General features: G+C 43.7%; 1 protein-coding gene across 3 annotated transcripts in view; it reads left to right on the top strand.

Annotated features, from left to right (window-relative positions):
* pik3c2a (phosphatidylinositol-4-phosphate 3-kinase, catalytic subunit type 2 alpha) overlaps positions 1–18,638 on the top strand; it is a 76,620-nt gene that overhangs the window by 3,171 nt on the left and 54,811 nt on the right. For all 3 annotated transcript variants that reach the window (XM_080761694.1, XM_080761693.1, XM_080761695.1), the window contains one exon: positions 6,852–8,128. In XM_080761694.1, coding sequence (XP_080617820.1) covers positions 6,938–8,128 — 1,191 coding nt within the window. In that variant the 5' untranslated portion in view covers positions 6,852–6,937. The remainder of the gene's footprint in view (positions 1–6,851; positions 8,129–18,638) is intronic.

Raw genomic sequence — 18,638 nt, 5'->3', positions numbered from 1 at the left:
ATCTTATATGATCATGGTGAAAAGATGAGTTTTTTTAAACATTGTATCATGGTTAAAAGATAACATAAATTGACAAATTAATTCATGAAGAAGTATATTCATTTCTTATTGGATGATGTATGACGGCAAGAGCGCCCCTCACTTTTTACATGGGCTTTGATAGCGACTCAGGGGCTGGAGCCAGGCTAGGTGGGTGGCCAAATACATATCATTTTGGGGGTCCTTGACATGAGAAGGTTTGAGCACCACTGTTATAGCAACATACGTTTTTGAGGGGCGCTAGCCCCTCCTTTATCCAGCACAAACTTTGTCCTACACAAACTAAATTCCCATTGACAATGAATGGACAACTTTACGTCGTAGTGTCTGAGCAAATAGACATAGTGTCTATTTTACATCATGATTATAAACGATAATAAGGGCGCCCCTCACTTCACACGGGTGTGATTTTTCAGAAAACATTTAGGATTTAGAAGACATTTTGAAGAATGACAGGCCAGGCTCAGTAATATTAAGCCCAGAGGAGAACGGCAGGCTCTGCTCCGTATCTTCATCTTTTTGGTTTTGTTTTACCCAGCAGCAGCAGCAGTGGATGATGATGACCACACATTAAAGCTCATGAAGTCAACTTGGTTACTTATTTCCCATGTTTAACGGTGTTGTTTTGCACTTTGACAGGCTTCTGTTGTCAGTGCTTTGTTAACATCAGCTATCCTATAGGTAGTGAAAAAGGTCAAGGCTTTGGAAAGCTTAGTTATATCACTATGGGAAAATGGGGCTTAAAATGACTATATACTACTCTATAAATGGCTATATGTAACCTTCACCATTAATCCCATTCAGTTGCATTAGACCAAAAATTGGCCCGCAGGCCGGACTTTGAACACCATTTCTGTAGTGCAATTGGACAGAGTAACAGCCTGCTCAGCTTCGTATTGTGGTCTCTAGTCTTCCAGCAGTGAAGTGGAGCACAATAATGCTGGTTATCTCTACAGTATGTACTTTACTCTGTACTCTCCCCCCCCCCCCCCCCCCATGTCCCACCTCTGCCTTCCTTTTATGGACTGGAAGAATCTTGGGTCGTGGCTTTTTTATTATGGGAGATAGTTTGGCTCCATATTGTTTGTATCGATCCTCCTCAAACACTTTTCTCTCACTGTAATTAGGGTGCATGGCCGACATCTGTACCGTAGTCAATATTAAATTATTCATTGCCATTTAAACCAGGGCTGCTCACTGTGTGCACTCGGCACATTACTGAACAGGACATGCAGTATAAATATAAACCTGCACAAAACCAATTATTGCTTTACAGTAATGCAATTTACAATTAAGTCAGAGTCAGACAGAATGGTTTTAATAAACATATACTACTCACTTTAGACACTTTAGTGTCATAACTTGACTTATTCCTGTAGGCTCCTAGGTGGAGCATAGGGCCGCAATCACACCCGCCATCGGATTCTGTTTTGAGCAGTTAATTATAATCGATTACCATTTTCATCTTCTGTGTCTCAGAGGACGGTTGTGGACACACAACAGACACGACAGAATCCAAGCTAATAGAAGCTGTAGGCGTTCTATTCCTGGAATGTTAGCATGCTGCTAATGGAAGCCATTGCTAAAACCTGCCTAATGATTATGTCACTAGTATGTGTGTTTCTGAAGTGTCCACAGTGTCCTCCTATGAGACACAGACCGTGTAGGAAAATATTGTACCATCTTATGAGAAATTAGTGAGGATTAGGTATGTCAATAATCACAGTTAAGAAATTAAACGTAATAATTAATAAAGAATTCTGCGGTTCTATCATTATGTGGTACTCTGTGAATGTAATGCTGTCTGCGTGCGCGTGTGGTGAGGAATGCACATGTGGGCCGGTTAAAAAAAGCCGCCCCTACCTTGGTAGCCACAGAAACGTCTGTGCTTTGGCATGTGATGTGACAGACAAGTCACTGCACGTTTCATTTCATTTTATTCCTCACACAAAGATGCCATTGCCTCGCTGGCCCTGTATCTCAAATGGTCAAATAAATATTTGATTAAGGAATATTATATTTTGTATTCTTTCTGTATATCAGCAAAGTGTCAGATAAAAAGTAAAAAAAATGGCGCTTATCAACTAAGCGACTGGGGCGACTGTGGCTCAGAAGGTAGAACAGGTCGTCCAATGATCCATGGTTCGAATCGCGGCTCCTCCTTATGTCTACATGTCGAAGTGTCCTTGGGCAAGACACTGAACCCCAAATTGCTCCCGATGTGCTGGTTGGCCGCAATCAGTGTATGAATGTGTGTGTGAATGGGTGAATGTAATGCACTATGTAAAGCGCCTTGGATAAAGGCGCTATTAAAAGAATGCACCATTTACCATTTAAGCGGTTAATCGATCGATAAGGTTATCATGACTTAATCTATAATTCCCATCCCTAGTGAGGACCTATTATAGGTTGAAAATGGGTTAAGTCGTCCTTTAATTCTCTCTAATGCATATTAGAACGCACCAGTGATGACTGTCTTGTTTTATTTTGCGAACCATAGTTATATTGTCACTAAACATGTCTTGCAAGAACTAACTTAAAGAACCTAATTTGAATTATGCACTCTCAAATATATTTTAACTGAGATGTCCATCACCTTGAACAACATGTAACACTTATTACAAAGTAATAGACAACAACATTCAATCAGACGGTTCTACTTTATTTCTTTGAAGATTGTTGACTGAAGTCTTTGGTTAATAAATAACATCACCTCGATTCATCTGCATTTGACCCAAACATCTGGCATCGGTCTTGCTCCATTGAATGATAATATGTCATGACTACCAACAAGTGCGGTGCGCCCCTCAAACAAAACATTACATAATAAGTTAATTTAGCTACATTGTTCCCTCATTTGGTTGAAGGTGTGTCAGTTGGTGAAATCACTTGGATAGACCAATCCAGCACGTTACCAGAATAGCGTGACCTTCTTGTCTTTTCTATTTATTTTCAGATCCTCAGAGTTTCTCGCTATACAGTAGCTGTTTCTCCTGGCAGTAAAGTGTAGCTTCAAACACTTAGTTGGTAGTGGAATGTTTAACGAGCTCTGCTTCATTGTCACTGCCTGCTGGAGCCTGGCCACGATGCTGACGTTAACACAGCTGATAATAAGACAGGCGGCAGGCCTGCCTCTAACTAGGGCTGGGCCATATATCCATATCATGTTGATATGAGACTGTGATGAGATATTGTATCTGACCCTTTGCATGTATTGAACCGAGAGTACGAGGCCGAGCTAATGCCATCCGGTAGGAGATATAGAACTCCACGGTGTGTGTATAATAGATTGAAACACTAATTTGTCCCCCTGTCAATCAAAAATGCGCTGGAGCAACTTGAATGATTGGATCCTTTTCATTTTAATAGCAGTGTACAAAACGCAGAGAAAAACTAAGACATCATCGACAAAGATGTATCTGACATCGAAACATAGTTTATTTTCTTCTGTTTTCTTGCACCCTGCTATGAAAATAGCGCCTTCTTGTTGTATACCACATTTAATTTTGTCACCCAGCCATACTGCTATGAAGGAGGGAGGCAAATAGAAAGTTAAAACACAGTGAGAAAATAGATGGAGAGACACACATGTAATGATGGTACAGAAAAAGAGGAAGCGAGACAGAAAGACAGAGAGATGAGACGGAAGAGACCGACAGTCGATATGATACACAAAAACAATAAACGGAAGAGAGAGAGAGAGACATGCGTGTGAAGAAGAGTTACAGACAGACCGTCAAGGTGCACACAACCTCAGACAGAGAGAGAGGGGAACATGCTGAGAGCGAGACACAGAAAGCCCTTTGACTACCTTGCATGCCAAATTCCACAACTGCACAATAGCACCAAGCCAGCCTGAACCCAGCACAACCAGCCTTCATCGCCACAATGGCAGAGATAGAGGATGGGGGGGGGGGGGGGGGGGGGGGGGTTGTGATCGTTGGATGAATGGGCTGCTTTGAAAAAGTGCCATGTCATTTCAGGATATCAAAACACAGGTTACAGCAATGTTTTGCAGATGATGGATGGCACACACTCACACTGCTAATACTAGATGACACTGTCCTTGGTCCGTTTGGCTGGTTGGCTATTTCTTAAAACAGGGACTTGAAGAATAGAGTTCTGCAAAAGAATTTCAGCTTTTTGATAATTCCTTGTTATTGCTCTGATACAGTTAGGCCACTTCATATTAATCAGTGATTCATCACACATGCTAGTTCGTCTTCTTGTTTTAGACTGTTTGGATCGTAGGGAGGACCCGTGTCAGCTTCCTTAAACTGATTCTTAAATATATTTAAGACTAAGTCTATTTATTGGTATTCGTATCGTTCTACTCTCCTGTATTTAATGCATTGTTAACTGCTGTTGCTGTGACATCTGTCTGTCAGTCAGTCATAGAGAAGTTGATGATAGTTAGTGGCCAACTGTCTGAATGTGACCAGTGCTATACATCAATATGAATGTCTGTCATACACAGGCAATGTGGAGTTATGTGACCTCACTGTTGTCCTTGACTCCACTAGCGATACAAGTAATTATTGGTTTTGCAAACATGACAAATGACAATCAATAGTTGCCTTTTGTCTCCTGTACAAAATCAAATGTCAGGCATTATTGGTTGTCCAGAGATGCGACAAATGACCGGAGGGTCAATAAGGCATTAGAAAGCGAGCGTTGATTGGCAGAGCGGTCTGTCAAATGCAATGAAATTGACCAGGCAGGCTAAGCCCTGTGGAGCAGGTATAGGCACACTAAAGTTGTAACCACTTATATACCCGGTGTCCCTATTTTGGGCATGTCATACAGTCATAGGTGGGAAATGTTAACAAAAAAATTGTGATGAAATTAAAAACATTAAAAAATAGCAGATATACAAGCTCATGCATTGCGACCCACTTTGAGCTTGTACTGGACAATTTGAACCATTTTTAATGGGCTCTCCCAGGCATTTTCTATGCACCCTTCTCGGCACTGCGTTGGGTGTCATGGCTTCCCCAGGCAGCATGAGTCAGAGTCAGATAACGTGGCTGAACATTGTGATTATCTTTTCCCCTCTCCCGGCAGGCTGTAGTAGCTACTGTATCAAAGAAGGCGTCATTTACATGTGGGTGGGGACTCGGGAGGGACACTGGTCCTGTTTCTCTAGTAGACCACCGTTATTTTCACCTCCTTTTCAGCCTCATCAAAAATCTTAGTGCAAAACTGTTAAACAGTGTTGTGTATGCCACACCATTTGTGGTGCTTTTTGGAGGACTTTTGACATCCTTGACCAATAGGAAGACATGTCTTGGTTGAAAAAAGCTGGCTACCAGCCAATAGGGATGCATTACAGGCAAAGAAAGGTTGAGTGTTGACTGTGTGAAGCAAGTGACAGACGGTAGTAGCAGTCCTTGTAAGCAGAGCAAATAAAGGTGTTCTGTTTGACTTTGGACTCATTTATGCAGGTTGTTGATGGTTTATAGATAGCCCACTCAAGAGTCTGCATAAGTGTGAGTGAGACATGATTTCATCTTTGTTCCTACTTCCTATCCTTTAACGTTCATATATAATATGATATTTTTACATTTACATGTTAAATTAATAGCATGTTTAGGATGTTTTGAAACTAGGCAGTAATGGCATTATTGCGGTTATTCTTTTTTTAATACTGTTTTTATTAGGCATTTTTTGTATGACATCGACAATGTATCGACAATGATAATGAGTAGTTCAGTTATATAAAATGAAAAAAATGACAGGCAATGTAAATGTTCCACATACAATACATAATAAAAAAGACATAAATGTGATAAACATGAAAAAACTAAAAACTGTTCTATTTAATGGTTTATATAACACATAATCTGTACAGATGACACTTACTAAACTCAGATGTCTGTAACCACTTAACCACATACACATTCTTAGTTATTAGATAATAGTCTAATCTAAAAAGCTCATAACGTATTACACGTGTCTGTGGCGCTTTACAGATCTTGTAGATCTGCTACTTTAGAAAGATTTGCAAAATTGTTCACATTTAAAAAAAATGTTTTGCCTATAATGGCATTCCCCAAATTGGGAGCCCAGGGTTTAGTTGTTAAGTGGATTAAGAATGTCATCAAATATTGGCCTGTAGCGTAGAGAGGGATTTAACAATAATTGCTAATTGGCTTCCATTATTTCAACAAGAAAACATAACGTACTGTAACAGAAATGCACTTTGTGTGTGTGTGTGTGTGTGTGTGTGTGTGTGTGTGTGTGTGTGTGTGTGTGTGTGTTGCGCTGATACATTTTTGGCAAATGCTGATAGATTGAACAATGCTAGGCAGGCAGACAGAGGGATTGGCCTATTTGTAAACTATTTCAATCTGGTTAAACATTTTCTATGCAGCTAATAGCATTTACTTTATTTTTTTCATTTTGAAATGTGTAAATATAAAATGTAAATTATATAATATTTTGTATTTCTTGTATTTTTTCCTGTCAGAAATCAGATCCACCAGCGTTTTTGACACAAACATTAAAGGCCATTGACAATGAATGGAGAATTTACGTCACATAGCAAATCGGCTATTTTTGTCCTACACGAAGATTACGATGATAAGAGGCAAGAGCGCCCCGCACTGTGATTAAAAAAAATATATTATGTTGGCCTTTATTATATTATTAACTGTCCGGGCCCTCACTGTGACATTGGTCTTACAAACCACTCTGCAGACAGTGATACTTTGTCATGTGCCAGCCAGGCTTGTGGAGCAGACATTTGGCTTTGTTGATTTGGGATCTTTTATGTGGTTCAACTAACTTTACTTTTTACCACCTTCTTACAGGTGTTTAAAGAATCTTTGATCGTCAGCATTTTGAACCACTCTGACCTTCCGGCTCGTTCCATTCATGGCACCTTCCAGTTGACACCATGGCCCAGATATCTAGTGGTAATGGGTGCAAGTTGGACGTTCCCCTGCCTAAGGGGGTTGTGGGTAAAGAGGAAGCCCTCCGCATGGAGGAGGAGGCTTTAGCTAAACTGCAACGGGGCAAGAGAAGCACTCTTCCTGCTACACTGCCCTTGCCTTCCTCCACGTCGTCCTTATCTTCCTCAAAACGTGCAGTGTCTGCAACCACAGCTGCTGCTCCTCCTCTGCCGTCGCCGCACACTGGCAGACCAGAGAAGGACCTCATAGTCTTCCCGGAGACAAAAAAGCCTCCAGAGAAGGATAGGTTCAGTGACATTGATGTGGACAAGTTGACCAACGAAGAGCTTGAGAAACTCCTACTGGACGACAGCTTCGGTTCCAACTGCATCAATGCTGTGGGCCGGCCTTCCTCGCTGCTGGGCTTCAACCTTAGCCACTCGTACCCGGGGGGTCACGCCTGCAACCCCTCGCCCTTCCAGAGCAACCAGTGGACTCCCGTGCTCTCACCGTCCTCCGGCTGCAATGTCATCACACCCACCCATCAGCCAGGCCCTCTGTTCCCCACTGCCCCGTTTCCCAAGCCGGGGTCCTTCCAGAATGGATTCACACCAGCCATGTCTCCCTTCATGTCCCTGCCGGCCCAGCAGCCCTTCATGGCATTCGCTCCCATCCAGGCCGCAGCGCCCATGGTCTTCCAGCAGCCTCCTGTCGATCCGCAGATGGCCAGGCTGTTCGACAAGATCGCCAGCACCTCAGAGTACGTGAAGAACGGACGGTCAGCCAGCATGGAACTGGACTCTGTACCGCACACAGGGAAGGTGACGGGGGTGGCCAGTGTTTCTCTGATGCCCAACCCGCCGCCTCAGCAGCCAACGGCAGTGTCTGCAGCGGCGGAACCTTCGAGCATCAGCCGCTTTGATTGGTTGGACCTGGACCCGCTTAACAAACGTAAAGCTGAGAGTGAGGACGCCCAACCACCAGACGGCGAGGCTTTGACGCCAGCAGGAGTGTCTGCTGGGGACCCTTGGGATGCTGTATTAGAGACTGAAGGGAGTAGCAGCCCACCGACCGAGGCCAAGACTTCACCGTCGATTCGCTCGCAGCCCAGGAGGGCGTCCACTGGTGCAGCCGTCACTCGGAGCCACTCCCTCAACATCCCTGGAACGTCCTCGCAGCACAAGCCCAGCAATCAGGTAGGAGCATTGTTGACACACTGAACACCTGTGTCTTATCACATTCCACACACTGAAACCTGTGTCTTATCACATTCAACACACTGAACACCTGTGTCTTATCACATTCCACACACTGAAACCTGTGTCCTATCACATTCCACACACTGAAACCTGTGACCTATCACATGCCGCACACTGAACACCTGTGACCTATCACATTCAACACACTGAAACCTGTGACCTATCACATTCCACACACTGAAACCTGTGTCCTATCACATTCCACACACTGAAACCTGTGACCTATCACATTCAACACACTGAAACCTATGACCTATCACATTCCACACACTGAAACCTGTGTCCTATCACATTCAACACACTGAAACCTATGACCTATCACATTCCACACACTGAAACCTGTGACCTATCACATGCCACACACTGAACACCTGTGTGCTATCACATTTCACACACTGAAAACCTTTTACTATGATACACTCCTATCACTTTTCACACACACCACTGACAAATGCCAATCGGATGTCCGATCAAAAGATTGAGCATACTACATGCCAGCATGGTAGATCATCCTGGTCGCGGAATTCACATTTAATTTGATTTCGGCAGACAATATGATTTCCGTAGTCCAATTTCGTACTTCGTAGACCACCCCAGTCGCGGAATGGTCTTCCAGGCTAGCTACTGGTACATGCAGATTCAACGCTGAAGTTGATCGCCTTAGTTCACCATTGACAAAACGAGTTCATATCTGTAGGTTGTGTGGTCTTATGGTAATGGTAGAGGCTGATGTAAACATGGTCTAAAAGTCTAAAGTTACTTTGAAGCTCAGGCCTGTGTTTAAACTGTACACTCACACTTAAAATAACTAGTTCCGGATTGCAGTATAATAACTGAACATGAATTTGACTGTGTCACAAATGGGGAAGGGCCGTATGCTGCCAGTGTGGAGAGAGACAGACAGTAAAATACATCAGTGTGTTCACAAAAACAGCAACAAAACACAACCACAGCCCAGACAATGAAACCAAATGCAAGTCAGGTTTCACCCGAATAGAAGGTTGTGGATGTTGTTGCTCAGCCTGAACCAGAATAGTGAGAGAACGGCCCACCAAAGACATGTTTTTCTATTTGTGGAAAAGAAATTCTTGAAGTTACATTTGAAGTCCTCTTAAATCCATGTACTGTACATGCCCACATTCACTCAAAAGCTCTGGCAAAACAGTCATTTGACTCCTGTGTCCTGTAATTAAGTTGTTCACTATGATGAACCTGCCCACTAGTTGACCCCAACATTTCCTCTTCACTTTGTTTTGGGGCATATTTTATCCTCTTAGAGGATGAAGAATAATCTCACGTGGCCGATCTGTTTTACGTCATCATTTCCATACTTTATTTATTCGTACAACAAAATACAACAGATGGGATTTCTGAAGCTTCTTGCTTGCAAAAAGTGTATAATTCCATATTCGCACAAGAGAAGTAAAGAGAAGGTGACTACACATAACATTCAGTCATGCAAATTGAAAACATACAAACATATTTTGTTCTCAATGTGGAGTATAGTCGCTTGCACAGTCTGTTTTTATGCCTGCATGTTTTTTCTGTGCTAATGTTGACTTATACGCTTAGTAGCATGAATGAAAGAGAGTTTTCGTTTTTGCAAGCATGGCTCCATCCAATCTGTTGTATTGTTTATGTATTATACCTGTATTAGATTAGATCAATAGATAGATGCCTTTATTATCCCACAGGGGGAATTCAGTCGCCTAGAGGCAGCACAGCAGTTAAGGTTACAGAGTTACAGGTACAAAGTAAGGAAAAGAAAAAGTACTGTTGTGTACAGAAATACAAGGCACTCGTGCTTACGGTTGCCTACCCATGACATCTATAACATGAAATCATCTTCCTCCTCCTTGTTCCCTAAATATACTAACTATACATTTTTACCACACATTGTTAGTCCCGTTTACTGTGAGGAGGACCTGAAGTGAGTCATTCCTGTTGGGACATTGTTATTCCCTCTTTTCCCCTTTTTTGTCGACTACAGTTCTCAAAAAGAACATTTCCTGTTCTCTCTCTCTGTGTGTGTGTGTGTGTGTGTGTGTGTGTGTGTGTCAGGACAAAACAATTGTCCACTGTGCTGTGTGTTTCCCACACAGAAGCTGATGATTAGCCTAACCTTAGAGCAACAGCAGCAGTGCAAGGCTCTGATATCAGAGTTCTGCCTCGTATCTGTCGGCCCGAACAAACATTTCGAAGAACGTTCCAGCCTGTAGGAGAACATTTCCTTCAGCATAGGTCTGAGACGTTGTGTGGAAAAGGATGGATTTAATGAGTCACGAATGTCTGGGAAAGTAACAGTATGACAAAAGCTCTTAGTGGGGGGAAAAGGATGTTATAAATTAGTCACTAAAAGGACATGAATACATGTGGAGCTTAGTCGCAAACCAGTTGGTGGAAAAGAAGTACCGTACCCAGATCTGGAATAAAAAATGTACTTGAGTAAAAGTACACAGGTAGAAAGTAGTAATTATGCAGAATGTCCCATTTCACAATGTACTGTACATTGCGTCGCATCTTGTAGATCAAATGCCCAAGATGTGTATATATCAGGCTGAAGTGGGTACTCCTATGAGTATTTGCGAATGCAGTGAGCACTTACTATGAGACCTAGCAGCTCATGTCTGTGTGTCCGTCCGTGTGTCTGTGTGTCTGTGTGTCACGCTTTTGTGCCCATATATGGAGCTGAGTGATTTGTTTGTGATTGATGCAACACACTCCATATTTGGACGTATAGCTGCTTTGGGGACTCCTTATATGGTTATGGCTAAGTTAAAAACTTAACTTAAAAATAACTTAACTTAACTTAACATGTACGAGCTGCGTTCGCTTCCCGCGTTTGCGCGTCTTACTGGTGGTATTCCTATGAGTTCTGTGTCAGGCATGTATGTGTCCCTTTTATGCCCATATAAGAGTTCTTTGTCAGGCATGCCCAATTATGGAGTCTATGCAGATGTCAGAACATATGTGTGATGTCAGAACAGGCCAGCTCCATATCTGGACACTGGGCAGAGGCCCTGTCCAGAGCCCGGGCAGAGGCCCTGTCCAGAGCCCGGGCAGAGGCCCTGTCCAGAGCCCGGGCAGAGGCCCTGTCCAGAGCCCTGTCAGAGGCCCTGTCCAGAGCCCGGGCAGAGGCCCTGTCCAGAGCCCGGGCAGAGGCCCTGTCCAGAGCCCGGGCAGAGGCCCTGTCCAGAGCCCGGGCAGAGGCCCTGTCCAGAGCCCGGGTAGAGGCCCTGTCCAGAGCCCGGGCAGAGGCCCTGTCCAGAGCCCGGGCAGAGGCCTTTTGTGGCTGTTCTGGACAACCGTTGGTCCGACGCATATGTCGAATTTGAATTCGGTGGGGCGAATGGTTATCGAGTTGCGTGCATTACAGAAGTACACACAGACAGACAGACAGTGGTGAATTCTATAGATAGATAATCTAAAAACTATAAAGCTGCGTTCAGACCAGAATATATATATATATTTGCTCGGTTTGTCCCGTTTGTGCTGCGCCAGGTCACGCCACACCCGTTCGAGCAACTTCTCGTCTTTGCATTGACTTCGTATGTAATCACGCCGCTCTAACCAAGTCTGAACGCACCTTAATATTTGTCTCTGAGATGTAGTAGAAGTAAAAGTGCTGAAAATTGGAAATGCCCACTGTCATTTCACACATTGTACAGTACTTTGTTACTGTTGTCTAGACTCTAGACTTATTGTCACCTATAAAATGATACGGCCCAGCTGACAGTTTTACTATCCAGCCACGATACCCTATATGTGCATGCTGTTAGCGTAGTACAGTATGTCAGTGTGTGTATACAGTATTATGTGCAGAGTGTATAAGCAGTGTCAGCACTCAGCCGCTCACTATACTCAAACTATGCAAGTTGTGTAGGGCCCTCTATCGACCATAGGCACACCGCCGCCATCTTGTCATCCTACTATAAATGCGCCATGTCTCGTGTGTACGTCTGTAATCCACGTAACTGGAGAACCGTTTGCCCCACCGGGATACACCTCTGTCCAGAAACACTACAAAAAGCTCTGGTCTTAATGAGTGGTCCCCTCACCTGTACAATTCCCAGCCTCTACCTCAGCCAATGGATGCCATGGCAACCCCACACCTGCCATTTCATTACTTAACCAGTCCACTTTTCACAGTCAGTTTGCACTCTTCAGACACAGGCAGACAGACAGATACAGAGATCTCCATGTGGGACACAGTCTAGACAGACGGTTAAATCAGGTGCTATGGAAACGGGTATTGCATACTAGGTTCCCAACTAGCATTGTTTCCAAGTAGGCCGGTGGCCGACGGGCACAGGTCTAGTATAAGTTAATGGCAGGGTGGTGGACGTGGTAACTAGGTGCAATTTCCCATTGACAGCCCATACATCCAAACAGAAAAGTCCTATCTGATTGTATGAACCCATATCTGGTGTTCTAACCCTTCTAGACGGGAACCCCTCTTGTACAGTATGTACAGTATTACATTCTTTTTGATGCATGCTGCTATATACATATTTGAAGTTTTTAGTCAGTATTTGGCGTTTTTAGAATCGGCCTCAGTCCAAAATGGGTTCAACTACAAAACTCGCCAACTACATCAAGCTGTACGAAAAGTTTGAATCATCCTCTTTCTATCTGCAAAGTGTTTGTTTCATAAAAATCCACTGTAGACATCAGCTTACTTCCTGTCCTTGCAGGTGATTATTTTTCTTAATTTTGGAGTTTGGAAGTGCTCAACGGCCCATCCATGCAGGAGGCAGCAGGACGTTAGCTTTACTGAAAACGAGCGCTTCCAAACTCTGATGGCAAGCTGGCCGCTGTCTGCAAAAGGTCAATGGTCTGCTCCCCATTGCAGACGTCATTGATATAGAGTTTGTTCGAGGGGCACTAACTAGCCCCTCCTATGGGCACTGACTAGCCCCTCGTATGGGCACTGACTAGCCCCTCGTATGGGCACTGACTAGCCCCTCCTATGGGCACTGACTAGCCCCTCCTATGGGCACTGACTAGCCCCTCCTATGGGTACTGACTAGCCCCTCCTATGAGCACTGACTAGCCCCTCCTATGGGCACTGACTAGCCCCTCCTATGGGCACTGACTAGCCCCTCCTATGGGCACTGACTAGCCCCTCCTATGCCCAGCTTTCTGGGTTGGTGTGAACACAAACATTGTCTCGTGACTGGCTGATCACCCCATAAGCGATGATTTGATTGGCTGAGCAAAGTACATATTGAAGATAAAAGTGAGGGCAGAAAAATGAAGACGCCAAAAGTGATTGGCCGGAATGACTTTTGTGATGATTTGGATTGGTTGAGCACGGAAAGTGATGTATGGTGATAAGAGCGCCCCTCACTTCACATGGGTGTGATTCCGTTTAGACATCCTTCTGTAAACTGTGTCAGAGTGTACCTGTCCTTTGTGCATCTTGAGAACCGCTTGACCGTTCCACTTCAAAATCGTTGTGTGTATCGCAGAGGGCCCGTGGGAGATTACATACAGTACACATTACACACACACTTTATATAAATATACACTCTGTTAGTGTATATAGAGAAGGTTTGGCTGTCCAGATCCGAACGACATGCTGATATATTGGCATGTACAGTACTGATATGAGTGATCTCTGTTCATGGGCATAAAAGCAAGGGACACAAGAAGACAGACAGACAGACAGACAGACAGATACAGTCAGATATCGCCACAAAACGCACACAGATCATGTCAAGATGTGTGACGATGCAGGATACAGGTTTATCACATCAGTACTTTACAGTTTGGCCTAGTAGTAATGTTCCCTTACATGCTAGCTGCATTCCATAGTCTGGTATTATTGTATGGTACTTTGGTATAGTATTGCATTTCTCTCTATTTATTATGCCAGGAATTAATTTTCATAGTAACTTGTAGGCTGCATTATCCACCGAGGTTTGACGTAATTTACACACGTTATCCCTCCAACATCTGGCTTTGTGTGTTCTGCCCGTGACGTCGTATGTGTGACCCACTTTTTATGACGGATTTTGTTCCGTACAAACTTTCAGGCCAAGTCAATGGCAAATGATCGTCGCGTGACGTCATGTGGGTCAATATAATAAATAAAAGGCACCCCTCACTTAGTACAAGTGTGATTTTATTTTCCCCATTCTGATATATTGCGTCAAATAAGAACTGTGTTAACATAAAAATGACACCCGTGTGAAGTGAGGGGCGCTCTTATACGTACATCATCATACATCATCTCATGAACAACTGAATTTATGTGATTGGTTAGCCGATTTGCTCGTCTTCATTGTCATTGGCATTTAATGTTTGTGTTGCCACAACTTGACGTCATATTTGAGGGACAATTTCTCCTTTCATTGTCAATGGCAAACATGAGACGTATGGGGACAAGCTGTATATAGGAGGGGCTAGCCTAGAGCCACACTTGTGTGAAGTGAGCGGTGCCTTTCACCATGATGTATGATGAGATGAGAACGTCATCATACTGTCCATCAGCCAATCAAATCATCACACTCTGTGCTACAAACACATTACGTGCTTAAATTAAAAAACTTACTGTACATACAAAGATGTACATTAGGAGCGGCTGCACCGCTCAAAAACAGACAAATGATCCCAGCGGTTAGAGGAAAACCTTCCGGGGATGAACGAGTGACGTCGTGCAGGACTTCTGTGCTCTATATCCGAAGGCTAGGAGGCTAGGATACTGTCTACTGTATGTCTGTTGTGTGTTTGCCCATTTACATGTGTCTGTGAGACTTGAGACTTGTTTGTTGTTGTTGGTGGCAGTGCAGGAATTCACGTGTGTGTGTGTGTGTGTGTGTGTGTGTGTGTGTGTGTGTGTGTGTGTGTGTGTGTGTGTGACTGTGTGTGTGTGTGTGCTGCATGCCATGCGTTGCATGCCTCCACAGTCCACACTGCATGTAGCAGCTCTTGTGGAATGGAGTGACGTTTGTAGTGAAACATTAGATGTAGGTGTTTGTCTGTATGTTATGTCTGGCTGCTCTGTGTTTGTCAGTTATGGCTTCTGGTTTGACTAACGACAGCCTTTGATGCTTGGAGTTCCTTACAAGTTTCTGTGTGTGCGCGCATCTACTGCAGACATCATATGATTCTATTGTTAGTCACAGTCAGTACTTGTGTTGTGTGTCTGTTTGAGAGTATATCATGTGTTTGAGAGTTCTAGAGATACTGTGTGTGTGTGTGTGTGTGTGTGTGTGTGTGTGTGTGTGTGTGTGTGTGTGTGTGTGTGTGTGTGTGTGTGTGTGCATGCTTTGATATCAGCAGTAACAAGTCCCTGCAGCTCCTGTCCTGCCCTAAAGCATATTCCCCTCACAGGCCACACCCACTCTTAGTGGTTGCCATAACAACATCTGCACTCACATTTGAGAGAGATTGTTAGTGTGTGGTGTGTGCGTACGTGTACCGTGTATACATGTGCGCGCACACGCGGCTCTTTCTGTGGTGTTTGGTTGCAGTCTGTCTGTGTGAGCTTGTCTGGGTATGCATGTCTTTTTAATATTTTGTATAAGAGATAGAGTGGGTCTTCATATTGTGTGTGTGCGCGTGCGCGTGTGCATGTGCGTGTGGTCTCCTGTCACTAAGTCTAAAGTAAACCTTGCATATAGTGTGTACCAGTCAACCACCATAATAAATCAGTCTCCATTACAGACATGCAAAACATCAGCCAACTTCACTGAGGTTGTCAATGAAATCTCAACAATAGTGGCGTTGACACCTACCCCTGGCAGGTAAATAAAACATTCGGGCAGGTTGAGTTTGCTTGTTTGAGAGGGGATGTAACAGTCTATAAACACAACACGAGATATCTGTCTAAAAAATACTGAACCTTGCCAGAGTCTGTGGAATGTAAAATAAGTGCACTGTTTACCTATAATGTGCCGAGTGAACCATGTGAACCCATATAGTCATATTCATAGCTATGTATGCTTTTGCCATACACATTGAGGTATGACAGTTTTATTATCACACAGTCCTAAAAAGTTTTAAAAAATGAAAAAAATGATTTATGATGGACGATTTACTTTTCTGGCAAGTGGGCATAACCTTTGGGCAAGTAGAATATGACCTGTACTTGCCCTAGTGTCAACCGCTGACAATAGTTGAGTTCTCTCCCTGATGAACATGGTCGAAACCTGTTGACTTAACTTTACTTCCAAGTCTGCTCCATATTTTTTTAGTTAAGGCGAAAGGGCCTTTCTGTGTGGAGTTTGCATGTTCTCCCCGTGTCCCCTAGGGTAGGTACCCTCACAAAAACATGCAGTAATCCTGGTCTCTAAACTGCCTCCCCCTGGCCAGCCGGGGCGCCTGATGGAGGGGAAAGGAACTGGTTGGAATAACGTGTTCCTTCCACGCGCTACGTCCAACCAGGGAAACTCCCCCCCCTGTCGGGTGTAAAGGAGCAACTTGGACACTCAAGCATGAAGGAAGCATGAGTTAAGTCCGTTGCTCTCCCCAGGTTGGTGGAGGGTGTGTAGAGCCCAGGATCACATTAGATGATTGACACAGGGGTTAAAAATGGGTTACAAAATCGTGGGATAAAAAATATAAAAATAAAAAAAATGAATGGATACAAATCTAATGAAACCCATCTGACCAGTGTGGTCAGATGGCAATAGGAGCAGACAGCTGTGAAATGGAACAAATCACTTTGAACTTGGGAAACGTTCAGCCTGGAGAGGCTGACTGTATCTCATTCTCTCTTTTCTGCCACTTTCTTTGCATGCAGCATGCCTCTCCTCTCTTTCATCATGATCTCTTTCGTTCACCATCTTTTTTTTTATTCAATCTTTCCATCTCTCTGTTACTGTTTTTCATTCTTTGCCTTTTTTGTTTTTCCATCTCTCCTGACTCACTCTCTCACTCTTTCTCCCACCCTCTCTTGCGCTTTCTCTCTCTCAACCTTCTCGCTCCCTCTGTTTTATCTCTTCTCTCCATCTTTTCAGACTGGCTAACCCCTGATTTATTTATACTTCAGTTGCACACAGAGATAGCCAATCTACAAGCTGACAGCATGCCACTGGTAAATTGGGTACACTGCGTTGTGAGCTTGTAAATCGACTGTTCTTGGTGCGAGACACTGTCACGCAACGAAGTGTAAATCAGGCTTCAAAGCTCCAGTCTGCTCTGCAGATAAGAAGTAGCATTAGCATAACAAACACACATCTACCTGTTATTGATGTCACGCCTCACCGCACACAGTAGCACGGACACGGACATGTCACGGGTCGCAAACGCACACATTGCACCCAAGTACGCACACACGCACGTCGCACGCATGGTGCACGCACGCACACACACAGACAGACAGAGAGAGAACACTGTGTTTTTTCCCGTAAATTCCACATTGGAAAACTGATCAACTACCCTGCTGCTGAAAATAATAACTCTGTCTCTGTCGAGGCCTCCTCTATTGTTTGCAATCTTGTGTTGTGTGTGTGTGTGTGTGTGTGTGTGTGCGTGTGTTTGTGTTTTATTTCTGTATGGGGTGCAGATTCCTCTGGTCCCTGAACACCACATTAATTATTACTTGGTTAAAACAGCTTTGTTTTTCTCCAACTAGAACTCTGTTTCCCACATTAAGACATACATTCATTTCTGTTTTCTACTGTACATAGAGCTTGGGGTGCCGGTGAACCTAAATGCAAAGAAAACAATGCAGCTTTTACTATTACTGTAAGTGCACTTGGTCACTCATGATACTCCAACAGCTCATTTCTGTTCCTCTACAAGGCTGTAAAGTGTGTGGACTGACTGTGGCGCAGATTCATTAACAGATTCATTTTTCTCTGAGACTTTTGAACCTTGTTTTATCAAATACAAATGCTTCTTCTACTTAAGTTGGATGCTCTACCCGTACTGTATGCTTTTGTCACTACTCCCAGACTCGATTACTGAAATGTTCTGTTGTAGTATGCTCCGCGCTTTCATCTACCCTTTGGCAACAAACCCAGATATGTTCAGAACTCGGCCGCCCGCCTCCTAACACATACCAGGACATGACAGCACGTCACCCACCAGGACATGACAACAACACGTCACCCCCCACTACTCTCAAAAAACAAATTAACTCTGTGATCCTGCATGCTGCTACTGACATAATAGTACTGTACAATACAATTAACTGATCTGCAAGCTCCCAACACGTCACATCACGATGCCTTGTGAGCTTATAGATCTGATATTTTCACCATTTTCTTTTCTTTTTTTTTTTTTTTTTAATGTTTTGATTTGATTTGTCTATAATGATATGCCCAAAATGGGGAATGACGGGTATGGACTTGTCTGTCTGTCTGTCCCTTTCTCTCTGTCTGCTGTTTTTGCAAATCACTATATTTAAGGAAGCTGAACAAGTTTGACTTAACAATGAGGTCGGTCTGTCTGTCTGTCTGATCAGTCGTCAGATCAGTCGTCAGACAGTCATAGC

Source organism: Protomyctophum bolini, assembly GCF_963924005.1.
Source record: "Protomyctophum bolini genome assembly, chromosome: 4".
In the NCBI taxonomy this organism is placed as follows: Eukaryota; Metazoa; Chordata; class Actinopteri; order Myctophiformes; family Myctophidae; genus Protomyctophum; species Protomyctophum bolini.
This window is presented reverse-complemented; position numbering and strand designations above follow the sequence as displayed.